The sequence below is a fragment of the Panulirus ornatus genome, chromosome 38, assembly GCF_036320965.1.
Source record: "Panulirus ornatus isolate Po-2019 chromosome 38, ASM3632096v1, whole genome shotgun sequence".
Lineage (NCBI taxonomy): Eukaryota > Metazoa > Arthropoda > Malacostraca > Decapoda > Palinuridae > Panulirus > Panulirus ornatus.
Window position 1 is genome coordinate 5,687,524 of NC_092261.1, and position 14,678 is coordinate 5,702,201.

Below are 14,678 nucleotides of genomic sequence, written 5' to 3' on the forward strand. Positions count from 1 at the left end.
TGACCCGAGTATATTATAAGCCGGACAGGTTCGTGATCACTTGATGGCGAACAGATACTGGTACAGTTTTTGTTTGCTTGATCTCTCTATCCCTGGATAGAGCTCTTGTCTGATGGCAGTCTGGATCACCCTTTCGCTCATATGCCGGGGACACGCATACGCCTTAATTCGTGAGCTGCCAGAATACGACAGCAGAAATTGCGACCCCCAACGTATCTCATTACTACATCTCAATGAAGTCTTCTGATAATGACTGTAAGTATATGTAATCAACAGAATATACGAATAGGACAAATAGACAGAGACTATGCTGTTTGTGGAAACCAAAGTTGGTTGGTTGGTTATTTGGGCTTTAGTGCCTTTTTAACACCTTCAGGTGTTGTGAATGATTCCAAAATCACATACACTCTCAGTGTACATATGAACCCTGTGTTGCAAACCAGAGTTCTAAATGACACACTGTAGTTCATGCTGTAGTCAGAAAGGAATTCGATCATCAAATTAGTATGATAGAAATCCTGCCTCCAGACAACATAACAAAAGACAGACTAAATAGGTATGGCGATTCGTCTTCACGTGGAAGGAGAACTTGAAGGGCTGTTCTTATACAGGCAGCTCTGTTACCTGTATCCCTAATGAAAGACAAGAACAGAGCAGGGAGAAGACGTCCCCACAGCGGTTGTGAATGTTGTTGCACACATCCGCCCCGCCACACGACACCAGACACCCTAAAAGAAAGGTTTTGAATATTCTCAAAAGACCTGAACGTATTTCGGAATTCAGGGTTAATCCGATGCGTGCGAGATGGCTTGATTGATCTGCTGGCAGATTGGATTAAATCTGTCGCAACTGCCGGTAGTGCCCATGCTGATTGAGGAGCGCAATCGTGTCGCCATCGACCGTCATATGATTCTTGGTGATCCAGGATCAGAATGAAAGTGAAATTAAAACAACAGTATAAAGTATAAGTTATCGATGGCCTGATTTCTTCGCTGCTATCTGTGGAACCAATGAAGATAATATCAGTGCATCTTGTGGTTGGGGTGATCAAGGGATGTTTGATCTACGATGCCGAGAGACCCAGATCCGTGTCTGGAGGTGGAGAGCACACGGACGATGACAACACTCCTCCGTCCCGCAAGATCCCAACGAACTGTTCAGGAGTACCGGCTCATCTGGCTGGGTTAGACTCCCTCCATAATCCCCCTTGTCACTGCCCGTCCATTACCTTCGTATTCAAGTTATTGTCCTCAGCTGACGTGTTATCGTTTTATTATGGAGTGTTTTCGTCTATTTGGGCCACGTTTCTGGCTGTCTTCCTCCAGGCTTATCCCTACATCCACATTCCGTCTCTCTTATCCTCCACGATTCGTCCTCACCCCCGTATCCTGAACATCTCTTGATTCTGGCTCCTTCCCACCCAGACCCAGATGATTTTCGCCCTCTCATTCCGAGGAGATTTGATCCCTCCTCCATTCTGGGCCATTTGCGAGGGCCCAGCTTTGCTCGTTTGCAAAACTCAGGATGAGAAAAGAAATAGATTGCTTTCATTCGGAAATTAATCATTAATGACATTGAAATGCTTTAAATGAATAGCCAGAAGCTTCCTTCTTTCCTGTTAATAGATTACTCTCTCCTTCCCTGATCAAGAGTGGTTGTCCCTCAGGTGTGTTTCCCTCCCCACCCTGTCTGCTGGTCCTGTTCCCTCATTCCCTCCAGTGATGGTCTTCCTACAACACCAGGAGTGGGAGGTAAGCCGCGTCACTCACCTACGACGGCCAGATACCCGGAGATCGACCTGGGCGGGGAGGTGTTGACCTGGCACCAGTAGTACCCTTCATCTTGCATGGTGATGTTCTCGATGGTGAGGACCCAGGTGGAGCGCTGTTCTCGCATGATGGAGATGCGCGGGTTGTTGGTGATGACCTGCGCTGACACGGTCAACACGGCGCCCGTGCCCTTGTACCCCCAAGCCACCTGTCGGGCGAGAGGAGTCCAGGAATTACATTTGGAACTTGTAGAGTACATACTTATATTATGATTACCCTAGGATTAATTTCTGAGAAAGAGTCCTGGTGTTATCCAGGATCTCTTTTCAGAGGCTCCTGCAGCCCAAGGCTGCGCTACTTCCAGTAGCAGGGAAATGAGAATTCCTTCGGAGTGAGAGGTTCTTTAACGAGACTGTACTCCCAATGATACAGCCTCGCCAGAGGTGATTTTTCACTTGCATTGTAACCTCAAGCAAGCGGAATCCTGCAACACTCTCTCTCTCTCTCTCTCTCTCTCTCTCTCTCTCTCTCTCTCTCTCTCTCTCTCTCTCTCTCTCTCTCTCTACACGCACACACATACATATATACACAGTACGTTTCTCTACATACATATACGTACAATATATGAATATGTATGAAAGCATACCATATGGTGCTATGCATCGCCATGTCGCTTGCCATCGGAAAGTCAAAATCACCAAATCAGTATTCAAACTGGATTAACAAATATACACAAAACATTAACAAATGTACGTGTTTATATAGAGCAGTGTGATTTTTTGGTGCTTCCAGTACCAACACCATATGTTTGAGAAAAAAAAAAATTCCCCCAGAAAATCATTATTTAGGTAATAAGGAACACGTAAATGCTGATTTTGAAGTGTAGCGAAGGAGTTCTCGAATAAGCAGTGGATTGTCGAGGAAATGGAGATAGTCAGAAGGACCAGTGTGACATGCTGAGGACTGACTCCTACATGACGTTTGCATAAGAATATTTCACGTATAGTTTACTCAATGTCCTCCTTGCCATTACACTTTTCTGAACCCTGAAATGGATGTTGATATACACCATCCTCTTTTTCCTGTAAAAGGGTGTGTTCTTCAAAAGTACCAGGCTGTTTCACTAGGGAATTACTAGGTTGGTTCACTAGGGAGTACCCGGAGAGTTCACTAGAGGGTACCACACTAGTTCACTAGGTAGAACCAGGCTGGATCACCAGAAAAAGAAAGAAAGGAAACCTTCATATTGAGTATAAGATCCATAGATACACCAACACCTCAGTGATATCATTCATCAGTCCATGACTGTATAAAAGAGAAGTCGCTTATCTTCTCAGTTCATACACAACCATCACTCCATTTCCCAAAAGTGTATTCGATCATACTCTTATTAAATCCTCATCGTAGACTCGTGCACGTTGGTGTGCGCGTGCGGAAGTGGACGCGTTATTGCAGCAGCAGCAGCAGCAGAGACGAATGAGCGCGGAACCACCACCTCCTGCAGCCGTAAGCCATAAGGGAAACGTCATCGCACAACCTTATGTAAATCTATATTTGCATATACAAAGAGAACTCCGGGTAATCTACTTACTTTGACTAACAATTTGGCTTACGACTTATTCAGGCAACATTAGCTGTTCCTGATGCAAATGATACTTTGGGAATCGACCAAATGTTTGTGTATGAATACGAAGTTGTGTCGATCGGGGAACAAATATAGGCATTCGGATTCTGATGTATACAATAGATGTTTGAGCGTGCCGGGGAAATTAGGGTTTGGGTTGCGCAAGTAACGAAATAAAGATCCTACAGAAACAATGTTCTCATTCAAATGAGAAGAATCGCATTGCCGCTTTCCCTCCACCATTTAAACTGTTTCAAATTAAATTGAGACATATAGTGTGATGATGCTGAAGATAATGGTGCTAGTTGATGGCACAGAAATGATTAGTAATGCCCAGTTTAATGGCTGATGTGTTGGTTAGGTTGACATTTTTCTCTGCAGAGATTTTTCCCGTTTATCAGACATTATTAATAACAAGAAGGAAAAAATAACGGTCTCTCTCTCTCTCTCTCTCTCTCTCTCTCTCTCTCTCTCTCTCTCTCTCTCTCTCTCTCTCTCTCTCTCTCTCTCTCTCTTTTATATATATATATATATATATATATATATATATATATATATATATATATATATATATATATATATATACACGGACGCCCAGAAGTGAGTTAATTAACAAAGTCCACTTCCTGGACTGAGTGGTGTCGCTAATTGGTTCAAGGGTGAGCGTCTCTGCCAGGTAGGGGCAGGAAGTGAAGTGTACCATGATGGACCAGACGCGTCACAGGAATGGCCAGCCCCCATGACATAGTACTGATAGTACTTTATTCCCCTCTGCTGTTCTTAAGGGATCAATAGAGTATTGTCTTCCTTCAGAAACGTTTCGCAGTGTTTATCTCCAGGAGTAAATGTCTGATTTAGGGTATTCGTCCACAGTTTAGTGCTTGGTTGTTGAGAGTTGTTACGGGTTGCAACCCTGAGGCGGTTGAGTAAGGCGTTCATCCATCTCCTGCACGAGCGAGTGGTTGATTAGGTGTTCAACTTGAACGCTCACCTCCTGAAATACTGAGCCACGCAAGATACATCCCATGTTACGTCGACACACACGAGACAGACGCGGCGCTAAACAGTACATCGAGGTTGATGATCCTCGCCTCCTGCAACATTGATTATAAATGCATTTGCATAACACCCGAGACAGGTAATTTCCCCCTCCGCCCTCTGTATCCTGAGCATGGGGACCCAACCTGGCCATGCTCGTACTCCAAGGATTGTCTTACCCTGAGGGGAGGGAGGTGGCGAGGAAGTCTTACCTTGTAGTGGCCTAGGTTCTCGACGACGCAGGTGAGCTTGGCTGTTCTCCCCACCTGGGCCGTCACGTTCTGTACAGGCATCTCGAAATACGGCGAATCTGTCGAGGGGGAGAAAAAGGGAAACCCCATCTTACTTAAATGCCATGTGATATTATGGGTTTGTGTCAGTTATGATATGCTATTCCTGGCCAAAACAATGACAGTATGAGTCAGTAACCCTTGTGTAAGACTTTACACTTGGGTTCATACTTACATATTCCTCCTGCTTACATAAAACCACCGGCAGTTCAGACGAATATAAACCACACTGACAGCTATAAGGCGAAGGTTAGTGTGTGTGTGTGTGTGTTCGTCTCATTCTCTGTATACTGTACTTATTAGTTCCTTCGTCTGTCAACCCATCCGTCCATCTACTTTTCTGTTTCCCTCTATATATGTACACACACACACACACACACACATGTATTTGTTTTTATTGTCTTATTGTTTCCATGTCTATATGTACTTTCGCGTGATTTTTTGTGTTTGTGCTTCCCGTTTTCCTTGTTCATGTACTTATTTGATATAAAACAGGTGATATACACCAGACGAAAATATTTGTGAATGTTACTCAGAATTTCAGAGGCAGGAGATTAACACGTTACTCAGCGGTGCTTGACTTCCTTATCTAGGTCCAAAGCCATGGAGGTAATACGATGTGGCTGGCACGGACAAGAAATGCCAAGGCTAGAAATTTCGAAATGAATTTCCGTGGTATTTACGGCGTCTTTCCATGTAAATCACACAATAAAATGCAGATAGAATTAATCATTTGCGATTTCAAATAACCATCGCGGCAGAATATGAGTCGCCTACAGATTAGACGACATTAGAATAAATCTTGCACGAGTTGTAGTAAAGACGAAGATTAGTTTTACACCCAAGAAATCTGTACTCAATGCGTCATTAAGCATATATATATATATATATATATATATATATATATATATATATATATATATATATATATATATATATATATATATATATATCTTCCGTGCTATGGCACATCACATCCAGCATATCCTCTCTTTGTTTTCATGCAATAATCTGCCACACAGGCTAATTTCGTAATGCCGCACCATTACGCAGCTCGTATCACCTCATTGTAGTAATTCATGTCAGTGTGTCATGGCTGGATCTTTTCTCCGCCGAGTCATGGCAGACTACTACTACTACTAACCGCTGGTTATCATCGTTATCCCCCCTAAGGGCTCTAGTTAGTTCACAGCACAGAAATGAAGTCGTCCGTTGTGTTCCCAGTAGAGAGCGCGAAACCAGTGGAATAACTTATTGCTAAGATATCATCTCATAAAATCACTGGGTGGGATTTAGTAATGAGTATGAAGCGATACTCAAGCTGATGCTTTAAAAGATGTGGTTTATAAGGCTTGAAGGGTTTTTAATAAGGCTTGTTTTTTTTTTTTTTAAACGAGATATATATAAAAAGGCCTTGACGAGAACCACGACCTCGAAAAACACTCATGGTAAGAGCCCCTTCGAGGAAGTTGGTTGGCCGGAAGCCGGATCTATTACTTTTGACAAATTGGGCGAATTACTGGTGCAGCGCTTGGCTACCCTTTGCCCCTACGCTACTCACGGAGCCAAATTACACCGGGTTTTCTTCGCTGAGTTTTATCGCCATGAGGAGTTCTGGTGGCAGTGTTTTGTTGTTCTCCTGCACGCGGGTTGCTGGGATGATTTCGTTGCCTTTTTGCCACATTAATTATTTGTTAATGTATCTACAGACGTGATCTATTATCAGTTTCCAAAATTATGTCCCGGGGCATTATTGGTTATTATTGGTGAAATGTTTTTCTTTAGTACTCGCGTGCCAAATTGTCATTCAAGACACAGGTCTTTTATTTTTTTTTCTTTACCAAACCTTCAGCAAGTTTCCAAACAAAAGAGGATCTGAAAAAATAAAACTATCCCCTCCTTCTAAATTCTTTCTTGATCCTCTTGTGCTGTCTGGGCCTATTACGTAAGAGGGCTTGCTCATGTAATAGGCCTCGACATTTTCCTTTCTGTGTACCCGGCTTAGCATGACCAACACGTAAGGTGTCGTCAACCTTCCTCACGATGTTCGAGGTGGCTGCACACCCCAGAGATAACACACACACACACACACACACACACACACACACACACACACACATTTCCCCGTAAGTGTAGCAATATATATCCCGACATATTGTTGTACTTGGTACGGGTGCCTGTGTCTGCCCTTGGGTGTAATTTTTGGATCTTACAGAAGAAAACGTTCTTCATATTAGTCTCTAAGATTCAGACGTTCAGAAAATCTTATTGAGATAATCAGTTAACTGCAGTGACAGTTTTGATGGGACAAACAGATGTTTCTGAGTGTGACATTTGTGAAAATCAGTAGTCTTATCTTTTTGGGCATTTCGTGAGAGACACTGGAAAAGACGTGTTCATTGTTGTCGGAGTTCTTTGAGAGTCCATCAGCGTACGCCTTTATCTGTCTCCGGAACGAGAAAAAGTTTAATCCATCCACTTGAGAATGTAAAGAAAAAATCGAGTCAGGGCTCTGCCTCGCGGCCTACGCTTCCAGTATTCATCATCTAGTCGTTCCTTTTTTCCCCCCTCCTCAAGCTCACAAATCCTTTTTCTCGGTTCTGATGAATTATGTTAAGTAGACCTCCGCCATCGGGAACCTCACCCCACCTAACCTTCTGTCTTCTCCCGATCCCTTCAACCTCCAGATCAGACGCCCCCAACCTTCCGCATCCACCTCACAACCTCCAGCTTCAGACACACCTCCTCCTGCCTCTCCTCATTAACCTCCAGCCTCAGACACACACCTCCTCCTGCCTCTCTCACTCATCCTCCAACCTCAGACACACCTCGCCCTACCTCTCCTCTTTAACCTCCAACCTCAAAAACATTTCCTCCTGCCTCCCGTCCTCTGAACCTCCACAACCTCCTGCCTGATCAATCTCACCCCTCCAAAACCCCCCCTTCCACGTCTCCTCCCTCCAGCACTTAATCAGGCCGGGGGAATAATTTTCTCAACTCGCAGGACCAACAAACTTTGGAAGTTAGTATGACAAGCGTATTCATTACCGTGAGAGACTTAATCTGTCTTAGGCATCACGAGTAAGGCCATGAACTAGTTCTACGATTATTTTTGTGATACTTTCCAAATCTCTCTCTTCCCTGTGCTTAATATTTTCTTTTTTCCATGCGTGATTTGCATCTATTGGGAAACATACATCAGTCTTCGGCGCCGCATGTCTGTTCTGGGATTATATCCAAGCATGATCCTGGATTAAGTCCAGATATATCAGTCTGTGTTTCTCTATCCATTGCAAAGTCACCACAGATGATTAATCCACAGTTTGAAATGCCAATACCTAAAGATATTAATCAACGCTCTATCCACACTGAATATCGATGCAGATTTTTCCCTGGATCTTTGAAACCCGTACCCAACACTCACCTGCACAAGCCTTTGCAACCCTCTTGGGAAAAGCAACATTGCCATCATTATAACTTCAGATTATTATTGACGACTCGTAGTCATTGGTTTCGGCCTCTACCCCGCCACACCATCATGTACAACTGCTGAACATTTTCGAAAACTTTGTCCATCGCAGCTTCGCTCATACGTCTGTGTGGTCACTTTGCACATCACCACTACTTATTATCACCTTCCCATTAGCCCCCTTGACTGAAGTTCCCATTTGCTCCCTTGTCTTACACACTTTATTTACCTCCTTCCAAAACATCTTTTTATTCTCCCTAATATTTAATGATACTTTTGCACTTAACCTGAATTACATTTATTGGTAAGGTTTTATATCCTATCGGCTATGTGTTCATGTTTCATGGTGAATTAGTTCATTTGAATCTTATCAGCGTTTTATGTTTTTTTTTCTTTCATACATTTTCGCCATTTCCCGCGTTAGCGAGGTAGCGTTGAGAACAGAGGACTGAGCCTTTAGAGGGAATTTCCTCACATTGTAGGAGCTGCTTATCCCCATACGAAGATGTTGAGTTGACTTACACACACACACACACACACACACACACACACACACACACACACACACACACACACACACACACCATTCTCTACACAAGGTATGGGTAATATTTCACAGGCGATGGTTGCCTTAATGGGGGTTGACCTGCCTCTGCTCTGTCTGTATCTTACGATGCACTAATATTTAAGCCCACCCCCCTATTACGTCCTCTATTATCAGAATCAATGGCGACAGCGTAATGGAGAATGTCGATAACGAGGTAATTAAAGGTCTTAACAACCGTTAGCCCAGGGCCGGCCCTTATTATGGCGTTAAAGTGAACATATAACTCCACTGAATGGAGTTTACCCTGGTGCTCTTTCCACCATTAGTGTAAAACTGTCATTTCTTTACAGCGTTCACTTGTTGACTGTGCTGCAGGCGTCTGTTTTATGCGTCATGTAGCACATGTATTCCTTCTGCTGTTGCTGAGCTGTAAACTGCTGCACCCGTGACGAAAGATGAGTAGTTCTCGATTCTTTATGGGGCTCTTAATTGAATAGAATCTGATGCTACTCGTTCTACACATTACAGAGAGAATGTAGTTGTTTTTCTTTATAGACTCTTAATTGAATAGATTCTGATGCTAATTGTTCAACAAATTACAGAGAAAATATTGTCTCTCTTTAAAGACTCTTAATTGAGTAGATTTTGATGCTACTTGTTCAACCCATTACAGAGAAAATGTTGTCTCTCTTTATAGACTCTTAACTGAATAGATTCTGATGCTGCTTGTTCAACACATCACAGAGAAAATGTGGTTCTGTCTCTCTTTATAGACTCTTAACTGAATAGATTCTGATGCTACACGTTCTACACATTACAGAGAAAATGTAGATGAAGCGCTGACTGCCGAGGACGTTTGGCTTGCGAGAGAAAGACATACATTACGTTGGTCGCTGGTGGAAAAACAGGAGTATTGAGAAAAGTGGATATCTTTTTTTTTTTTTTTTTTTTTACAAGGTATGCTGTTAGATCTCTTAGCTTACTATGAAAGAAGTTAGGTAGGGGCGAGGGGAGAAGAAAGAAGAATATCCACATATATTCTCATGCAAGGCTGCAACTCCTAGGAGCAGGGGCGACTGAAAATCCTTTCCTCCCGTATCACTGCTGAAAGTAAGAGCAGAAGATGGAGCCAAGTGATGATTATTCCTCGAAGTCACAATCGGCTTCGTCTGACGCTCTCTCGCTGAGGCAGAAAATGGTGAACAGATATTGAAGAAAATGAGTATATATATGAAAAAAGTCAAGAGGAGTGGTGCTCATCTTGTAGATATATATGCTGATAAAGCGGAGGGTAAGGCTTGTGTTTTCTCATTCTGTGAACTTATGAAAACACTGAAGGAGAAGAGGGAAGATCATATACACAAGGTATGCGGAGGAAGTAGTGAAGGAGCATTGGTCCCCAGTGCTTCAAGGTATACTAAAGGGAGAACAAAGGAAAGTGAATGATGTGCATCTCATTAAAATACAACAAAGGAACAGTGAAGAATATGGCAGGTGTTCGTCTCAGGAAGGCGTACATCAAGGAAAACACCATCGTAGGAAAATGATGTTGACTTCGTGTAGAATGTAATGGTGTTCTTCATATGAAGAACTATTTCAGGAACAGTAGAAGAGGACTGCTAACTCAGATCTGACGACATGAATCAACATGAAGTCCAAGACTCACCTTAGGTATCATAGTAATATACAAGCTAATATGTCGCAGTGCAGGAAGCAAACTTGGCTACAGCAGGTTAGAATATTCACGTTCGGTTTATTGTTTTTCAAGTTGAAACGGTACAGGCAAGTAAAACCCTCAATAAGGCCATCTTATTAACGCCATATATATATATATATATATATATATATATATATATATATATATATATATATATATATATATATATATATATATAAAACGACAGATAGGGGTCTTATGTAAGAATAATGATATTCATACTGTCTGAGGAAATATGAATATGCAAAAGACGATCGTATTTCCCTTGAAAGTAAAGCAAAGAAAGATGAAGGTTACAGAACTTGCTGCTAATGAGAGTTAGTAATTAGCTGAAATATGGGCAATTTTCTGCCATGGAATGAATTAGCTGTAGAGGTGCTTGAGGATACGCGCCATGTTCGAGGGCCCTTGGGCTAAATCTCTGGAAGTGTGGAGGGGAGTGGGCTGGAAATGACTGTGCATATACACAGTAACTGTGCCATTATATGCGGGGAAATGAGCGCAAAGTGGGCATAAAAAGTGAAGAAGAACATGCTTGTGTTGTGCTCGAAAATTAGAGGGAATTACAAGAGGCGGGACAGGAAAGTTGCAGTGGTGAAAAAGGATTATAGAGACTTGATGTTTACTTGGGGAAAAAATTATATATAAGGCGAATACTCGACTGGTAGTTTGAAAATAGGCATACTTCATTGCCCAGAGTCATGTGGAAGTGACCAGTGTTGTTGGGAGGGCAAGATAAGGAATGGGCGAATGAAGTTGGAATGTGAAAGATAGATTTCTTGAGGTAAACTTAACATTCCTAAGGTCTGTTGTGCTTCGGAATTTCTTGGTGTGTATGTGTGTGTGTGTGTGTGTGTGTGTGTGTGTGTGTGTGTGTGTGTGGACACATGCGTTGTAGCACAGGCAGAGTTGTTGAGAAATGTCCTCCAATAGATGCATTGATCAGATCTTAGATTTAGACACGAAAGGAAGGCGTTTGATTCACTCAGTTCAATTCGGAAAGTAATTATGTCATGGGGGGTTACAGCCCTCAGGTGCGAGCTTACTTGTAAGATTCGTGTTGCAAGATCTGGGTCGATTTTTCCGGAAGCAAGTCAGGAACGTATGTGAGTAATATTCTGATTCTTTCCCGGGAGACGGAATTTACAAGGTGATTCTTCTCATTAGCGTAAAACGTACTGGAGATCGGGGGATTAGAGGCTGAAATATGAGGACATAAACATACCACACCAGGAACAGACTGGCAGACAGAGCAAAACAACGAAGTTCTCATCGAGGTCATACTTGAGGAGGAGGAGGAGGAAAAACAGATGTAAGAAGGGAAAGTGTGAAAGATGCAGAAACGTGAGATAGGGAGAGAAAAGAAAAATGTTTAACGACAGTAGGTTAAGATAGGAGGGTGTATGTGTTTGGTGTAATGTATACGAAAGGTAATAAGCGTAGCCTTAGGTCATTAACCTGACACAGGGGTTCCGAGCGTCAGAAGACTGGGGGGGGGGGGGGGGGGGGAGGTTGGGATCCGGTGGTCTGCGTCATTACGAAGGTGTGGAACTTTATAGTTTTAGATTATCGGGCAGCAGGAGGAGACGATTGGGGCACCCGGGTCTTCCCACCCAACAATCAGGGTGAAGACCTCCTCCAGAAACCTGCTTGGTCACGAAGGCCATCACTACACACGATCCAGCGACATCATGATAACTTGACGAGGCTGGAGATTTATCATGTCTGACCCCACCCAGCAACAGTGTGTGTCACCTTCATCCCTCACTTTGATACCCTGGGTTAAAATCTTATTTAGGATCGTCCCTAAATTTTTTCTGTAAGGTTTTATGGAGTAATTGAATGAGATGACACACTGCGTTTCATCTGTAGTCGAGTCTCGCGAGACCATCGTATCATAGGAGCAAATGACGAGATACCCGCTTTCTCCATCTCCCTCTCTCTTGTTGACAACCTCTCAAACAGGAGTGACCGAGCCGGAGATTTAATGATTTGATGAGCCTTTCGATCGTGAACGAAGCGGTTGATTAATCCGTATTTACCTTCGGGGAAAATTGGTAGTTGTTAAGCAGCCTTTTTTTTTACACGGCACCTTACTTAAAGTGACGGCCACAGATTCGTCCGCTGTTATTATGTTCTTTACTGTGCTCCTGCCCCACGCAAGTGCCCCGTCCTCCACAGCGCTACCTCAGTACTACACCACTCCTCTTAACCCCCTCTACCACACATCCTCCCTCACCCCTCTGCCACATAGTCTTCCTCACCTTCTCACATTACCATATCCCTCAGTTTCCATATCACATAACTTTCCTTACCTCCTGATTACACCACACTAAAGCTTTCCCCTCAGCCCCTTACCACACATTAGCCTTACACCACTGTACCTCCTCATGGCACGACGTCTTACATATAACCACGCCCAGACACACCACTTCCCTCACCTCTCAGCCAAATTACCTCTCTCAGTCCCCTAGCGCACCGGCTCTCTTGCGTCCCTACTACCACACCCCTTCCCCTGCCATACTACCACACCCCTTACCCTACCATACTACCACACCCATCTCTGATCTTCTTGCCACACCATTCCTCACCTCCTCGCCATATGCCTACCCTCACCCTCTCAACCACACCCCCTACGATACCACTTCCATAAACTTGGCAACTGCGCCGTTTCATTCATCTCCTCTTACCAATTCCCCCTCCTGCTCACTCTCCCACACACCGTCTCTCTCACTTCCCTACAATACCATCACCCCAGCTCCCAGTCGAACAGATCCCAAGAGCCACACAATCTCCTCCTTACCTTCACAAGGCTCCTCCTCCACCTCCTCCTCCTCCCTCGGTAACCCTCTTAGCTCTCCAACAACACTTCAGGATGACGGTATCTTCTGTTGAATCTAATTGTGTTTAACGATGGATTTTAGGAGTCCTTGAAGCCTCTAAGTGTGGACTGCTATGTGTGTGTGTGTGTGTGTGTGTGTGTGTGTGTGTGTGTGTGTGTGTGACGTGTACGAGTGTGTGAGACTGTGAGTATAATAATATCAGGTTAACATCATTGCCAAAAAGTGCACTGACATGATAGCTCACATAAACTTGAGACCGAAGTTGACACTGTGATAACATCTAGTTCATAACATTGTTGAAACTATATTGACCTCAGATCTCAGCCATCACGAAAGCTCTTTAGATTCATCTCTGCAGGTTAGAGGATATTATTGTCTAGCACAGAGGGCTCATAACATCGCTAGTGCTTCATTCTCTGGTCTTCAAGAACTGGGGCAGTCAAGGACAAAATTAGTACTAATTGATTCTGGGATCATTATGTAATAATGATGGTAATTAACTGATTATGCAAGATGGCAGAAGCAGCCAGTTGTCATAAACAAGCGGTGCATCTGATTCAGTAATACATATCGTGCAAAAGTGGACATACAGGGATAAAGTTGAATTCCAGTGTGGTGTGCAGTAGATAGGTGTTTCCATCACTGTCCGAGGCACTGCTGGTTGTGAGGGTTCGATCCCCACCACAGGCAGATGACACGTACCTCACCAGCCTGTTCATCCTGCCATCTGGTGGGTTGATTTGTTGGTATGAACTTCAATGCCCACACTGCTCTAGCGGGACTTGCTAACTCAGAGATCACTGCCTCCGATGGTGAGGTCACGCGAAGATGAAGATGATGGTGACTCTGAGGTCACACGAAGATGACGATGATAGTGAGGAGGTCACGCGAAGATGATGGTGACGAAGTCAAGTCACACGAATATGAATGATGGTGATGATGAGGCCACACGGAGGAATTTGGAGAAGATTAGACACTAGACTATCCTGCAGTATACCTTCCTCTTCCCCCCTCGGGAGGTTTCACATCCGTATAGCGAACGTCCGCTTACCAGCTCCTTAGGTCAGGCGAGTGGGACGATCGGACTGGGTGATGAGACTCGGCTAATTTCGAACCCCTTTGGTCTCTTCCTCTCTCGAGAGACACGTCGTCTGCCCAGCCTCCTCCTCCTCCTCCTCATCCCTGTACAATCACTCATCTGGGCGCCACACTCTCGCTCGGCAAAGCTCAGCTCGTGTCATGAACCCTACCTTCTCCTCAGCCTCCTCCAACCCGACCTGGCAGTACAATTAGTCGGATATTGATGATCGTCCGGACATTGACTATACTCGGCTTCATCCGTGTCACATCTGGACAGAATGGAATATAAGGAATATTTGTG

General features: G+C 43.8%; 1 protein-coding gene across 3 annotated transcripts in view; it reads right to left on the bottom strand.

The window, feature by feature from the left end:
* LOC139760970 (lachesin-like) overlaps positions 1–14,678 on the bottom strand; it is a 233,533-nt gene that overhangs the window by 16,721 nt on the left and 202,134 nt on the right. For all 3 annotated transcript variants that reach the window (XM_071684752.1, XM_071684750.1, XM_071684751.1), the window contains 2 exons: positions 4,644–4,741; positions 1,770–1,977 (listed from right to left, as the gene is read on the bottom strand). In XM_071684752.1, coding sequence (XP_071540853.1) covers positions 1,770–1,977; positions 4,644–4,741 — 306 coding nt within the window. The remainder of the gene's footprint in view (positions 1–1,769; positions 1,978–4,643; positions 4,742–14,678) is intronic.